The 5,665-nt window shown below is 33.8% G+C and overlaps 1 protein-coding gene across 1 annotated transcript; it reads right to left on the minus strand.

The window, feature by feature from the left end:
• Positions 1-1,718: 1,718 nt before the first annotated feature.
• LOC133174178 (large ribosomal subunit protein mL41-like) lies at positions 1,719-5,665 on the minus strand. Its single transcript, XM_061309241.1, has 3 exons — positions 5,438-5,665; positions 4,025-4,125; positions 1,719-2,141 (listed from the first exon to the last, which is right to left on the minus strand). The coding sequence occupies exons 1-3, from the start codon at positions 5,631-5,633 to the stop codon at positions 1,977-1,979; spliced, it is 462 nt and encodes a 153-aa protein (XP_061165225.1). The 5' UTR covers positions 5,634-5,665; the 3' UTR covers positions 1,719-1,976.

Raw genomic sequence — 5,665 nt, forward strand, 5'->3', positions numbered from 1 at the left:
AGAATACCAAAATAAGGTTAATTATGAAAAGTTGTCTTTAAGAATATGTAAGTTTTTTGGAGACTGTTAGGAGTAAAGAAATCAACTTAAATGAGTAGAAAGTCGACATGATAGTATTTGTAAGCACTGTTTCACTAGTAGTGTCTCTAGAAACAAGAAGAGAAGCTGTGTAGCTGCAGAACTGTAGCTCACTAGCCTGAAAAGAACGAGTCCTAAAAAAAAAAAAATAAATTGAGGTTTTCTTTAACTTTTTAATTTTTTTTTTCATACCACCGATATCTTAACTGTGTAATCTCTATCATATATGTTTGTTTTTTTTCAAAGAAATCCAAATAAAAATCTAATGCAAGAGAATCGAAGGTTTTCTTGACTATCAATAGATAATTAGGGTCATGCATCCTTTTCAAGGTCTCAATACATAGTCAGCGCATGTTTATCGGCTGTTGTTACAGAAACTGTAGTTGTATATTGAACAAAATAATGTCATATTAAAAGATGAGCGCTCACACTTACTTTTACAAGAAAAAAAATTGTTCAAAACAAACTTTTTGCTTCCATTGTTATGACTGTGTTAACCTTAGTTAATTTCACCTGGCTGCAAGTGTAATAGTGAATGCAATCATTCTTAAACGTGACCTCCATCTAATTTAGATTTGAGAGCGTGTTTGATTGGTCCTGCCTTTTGCAGAATTGAGGAAATTAAATCTGTTTTTTTATAATCTTATTTGTCATCACAATATTTACTCTAGAGATTTTTTTTAATTTCATATTGATATCGCTGTAATGGTCGTATACTCATACCATACATATATAAGAATTTCGAGAGAAAGAAAAAGAGAGAGAGAGAGATGAAGCTTATCGATAGCCCCACCTCCTATTAATATTGATTGGGTGATCTAAAAACCACTCGGGGTTTATGTCAAATTCCGGACAGTGACACTAATGTATCGTTGCTTCTATTTTGATTCATGACACCATGGCATTACTTTTGTACAAATTTTCTACCTAATTTAACCATGTATATGTTGTTCTTGCTATTGCTTGTAAAATATTTTGGATTCACTTCATTTAAAGCAAAAGAGGATATGGTTCTTTACTAAACCAGCTCACGGGTAACATGACAGAGTCATCCGTTTTCATTTTTTATTCTGTGGTTTAGTTGGATTTTAGATCAAATGTACTTTTGTATTTTGTAATTTAATCAAGCTATAAATATCAAATTTTACGCTAATAAATTCCTGTAAGGGAGCCGTATCGATGGACATGGCTATTCGGTGTACAAATCTGTCAATAACTGGCGTCCTTTATCGCTAATGTAATCTATCCAACAAGCAAAAGTACATGTAATGGCGAAATGACCGTTTCAGCATTTTCAAGGGGAAAAAAGATATGTGTCTGAAATATATTTCTGATAAACTGTAATAAAAAAAGTTAAGAATCAGGTAACGAATCCTTATCTCTGTTGTCTCTGTCCACGTGATACAGGTATAATGCGTTACATGCTACAAAATGACGGTTCCACTTCAAAATTTTAAACTCACACCTACATCCAAGACATTTTCCACTGAATAATTTATTCTTTCCTAAACACTCCGAAATTAGAAATGTCGAGTGTTCGGTGATACAGAAATACAATATAACCAAATAATCAAACGATTTTTTTTTTTTTTTAAAAAGTTGATTAACATCAATTCGTTATTTGAGCAACAATATCATACTTTGATAAAAATCAGTCACTTTTATTTAAACATCATTTATTCCTATATATGACACAGATTATTAGCCTATGTACTTAAACAAGCCACGGACATCAGATAAGGACCGAGGGATGTGACTTGATTCCCGTGTGTCAAGGTGATGACGTCACAGTATACCTGATGAATATCAAGACACCCGTTATACAGTTACTGTATCAGGGGACACACACACACCAATCACAATGACAGGGACATACGGCCGCCATCAACATTTAATGATCACGATGATGTGGGCTTTTTGACAATTTCGTCGTTTTCTATCACATATTCCCCGTTATCAAATTTCTCGTTGATGTCTTTGGCATAACAGGAATTGAAGAGATCCTGGGCCGTAAACTCGCTTTGTTGGATGGGGTTTATGTTGTACGGCACATATGGCTTCAGCTGTTAATATCAAACAAATCATCACTTTAAGACGACACAACAGTCATTGACTTAAGGTAGCCTTTACAACAATAAGGATCTGTAGCTGCTAATTACCTAGGTAACCAAAATAATAAAACATGATTAAGTACAAAAGTAAATACTCCGCGCGGGGATCATGTTTTATATGACATTATAAAACAGAAGAGACCAGGTGTTCCTAAATGTATTGGGAATTTAATCCTTGTTTATCTTGGATGTTCATCACCTGCACAAAAGACCAACAGTCCGAGTAGATTTACCAGTTCCCTTAATATATAATCCCTATGGAAGTTAAGATATCCCTGTATGTCTCTCACTGAATTGACGTCTTATTTCATGTTTAATTTTATTTCAGATCTCTTTTAGAAATTAAAATTAATTTTTTCATATATTTCTGCAATCTACAGTTACGATTTTTTTATGCCATCTTAATGCATTCCAGTCCGCTACTACATGTTCTGGGAAAACAAAGATAGCAGAATAAATATTTGCCATTCAGAATATCTGATGCAACAACACTTTTTCTATGAAAAGACGCTTGGAATTTCTGTTTATAATTATTCTTCTTTTCTCTTTATCCGCTCAAAAAATTGAGATAAAAGACTTATTGAAAAGGTATACGGTCCGAGTTAATGAACTTCTTACATTTGATGTGAACCACTTTTGACCTCAGTTCTTGCAGGATAATCACTCTTACATGTATTTATACTTCTCTGAACGGTAAACCAAAACTTTTACTAGTGCTTGTATCTACGGATCTCAATAGAAATTTGAAACCTTGATACGGAGATGAAACATTTTAGAGTCACAGCCCCCTTAGAATATTTTCTTCATCCCACTGTCAAACTGTAAAACCATTAGTCAGCGAAGCACAGATTACAGAACCCTGATCTTTAACCTTTAAATCAAGGTCAAGTTGGAGGATATGGAAAATTTTAATTTTCTTTCATGCTTCTTGGCCTTGGAGATATACACAACAGATTATCCATTCCATGATTAGAAACTGATCAAGGGTTTTCAAATCTAACATGTCTAACTCTGTGACTCGGGGCCCGTTTTACAAAGAACTTATGACTAAGACCAAAAACTTTAGTTGATTGTATAATTTTGTAAAATTAATTATTCTGTTTTAAATTGCTAGCTTAAAAATATCTTGTTAAATTCTTTTTAAAAGGATTAAAACAATTTTCAAATCAATGTAAAATAGAATGTTATGAGCAGATTTAAATTTTGGTCTTAGTAGTAAGTTCTTTTGTATAAGGGGCCCCTGAACTTTGTGATACAGCAAAGGATTCTCCCCAAGATGAACCTTTTAGATGTTCAGCAATCTAAAATCTGACAATTCTTTCTAATGGCATTCTCTACCTTAGTGATCTTGAACATTAGTAAAGTTAAGATCAAAAGTTTAAGGAAAGCATGAAAAAATATTTATTGCATTTGTTACTAGTAATCTTGAACTTTGACCTATGTTGATCCTGATCCTTTGGTGATTATGAAATTCCAGTAGTCCTGTGTTTGTGTTTTTGAAGGGAAGGGGTTACTTTTAAAATGGCCTTTTATCTTTTAACTCTATGTTCCAATTAAACCAATCTTTCAGTCAAATATTGGCTTCTAATGTGTCACTCTGTAATGTAACATCCCCCCAACATACACACAAACACACAGAATTTACACAAATATGTAGAAAAAATTTCTCGATTCCAAACTAAACCAGGAATCAATAGGAATATTTTTATGGTTTTTAGTTTCGTTGTAAGCTTTACAATTAATGCATACTTATAGCTCTGAAATGAATGATTTTATATGCTGTCCTCAGGGAAAATGCACATGACTGATGAAAAACATAGAAATGCTATTCTTACCTTGCAGTCTTTCAGATCTGGGACAATTAATTCTGGTGTCATTTCCTTAACTCTGAAAAACCTTTTGTATTTCATGTGGACGAATCCAGTGGGTTGAACATCTGGAAAAAAATTACAAACACACATCTTCATGCATATCTAAATATAGTATTCATAAATTTTGGAATCAATGATATTTATATATATGTAGGGATTTCCCTAAGACTCGGAAGCCAAGGAATTTCCCCGCCTATAATTTCATAATCCCCTGGTTACTCTGGTATTCTCCATCATCATCCTGTAAATGGAAGAACTCCAGAACCCCTTCTACTTTTTAAATGCCCCCTGCTATTTTAATTCTTAGGGACAGCCCTGCTTTTGTTCTGGGTTGTGCATTTTGATTTTTGATCATTACACAATTACCAGTCCCTATAGTAAGTCTGAAATAACAGCATAGTTTTTTCCAAGAAAATCAATCTATGTTGATATAAAAGAGGTTTGTTCAAAATATGTCCCTTGCTGAAGCATTACAACCCAATTCAGACAATACCTAGGGTTCTGATTCGTACACCTAGTATACTATATGTACATGTACCACTAAAAATTGTGCACTCTTTATCCTGAAGTTTGAGATTTAAATATGTTTAATTTAACTTTTAGGTAGACAATATCTGACATGCAGGTATGCAAGATGTAAGAAGTGCTAAATTTTTATTATCAAATGAAAAAGTATATCCCTATGTTCCATTGAATCAGTCACTCGTGATATGTGCACACTCATAGGTATACATGCCAGGCTCTATCCTCACCAGTCAGTTAATGCTCAGTGGATTCGGTGTCATAGCCTAATGCACCATATACTCAATGTCAACAAAACTAAGATTGCTACATCACAGTCACTTGTTTCTGTAATAAAATTTTCAGGAACATAGCATCAAAGTGGGGGAGGAGGGGGGGTTAATACAACTTCCCTTAAAAAAAACTTCGACAAGCAAAAAAATTAATTGTCCAAACTCGAAAATTTTAGGGGGGGGGGGGGGGGGGGGTAATAGGTTCCATCTTCAAAGTAAAACCATTGTTATACTATGGAGGTAGATAAAAGTGCTGTAGGCAAGGTACTTCCACTGATCAGAGATCATTTTATTGTATAAATAATGAATGGAATAATTTTGGTACTAGGATATCAGATTTGGCTTACTAAGAAGCAAATTTTGATTACATTTCATAATGACACCGAATAAAAAGATCAATAAATCTTTGCAATGTTTACAAACTCCAAGCAGCATAAAGAAAGATAACTCTTACTACTCGTTACAAAAACAAAACCATCTGACAATGCAATGGTATTTTAATAAAAAAAAAAAAAAGATATAAGTCTTAAATAATATTATACAATAACTGCTGTAAAAAGTGAAGATTGAGATAAAAACTTACGATGGAGAGCCACCTTCTCCGCCAGTTCCCTGCTCCCACCACGCCTTTTCTCATTCACGTGTTTCGCGGATACGGGGTAACGTTCGTCAAACGGTAGTCTGCTCCGCTTAGCAGGCCATATTGGTGGTTTTCTGAAGATACTAGCTGTTGTGCTAAAAGTTCTCCGCAAACAGTGAACGCAGATATTTTGGTTCATTTTGTCAAAACTTTTGTCATTGAATGCAGAAT

This window comes from Saccostrea echinata, unplaced genomic scaffold, assembly GCF_033153115.1.
Source record: "Saccostrea echinata isolate AGI-Se365-2 ecotype Australia unplaced genomic scaffold, CSIRO_AGI_Sech_v1 ptg000057l, whole genome shotgun sequence".
Classification (NCBI taxonomy): domain Eukaryota; kingdom Metazoa; phylum Mollusca; class Bivalvia; order Ostreida; family Ostreidae; genus Saccostrea; species Saccostrea echinata.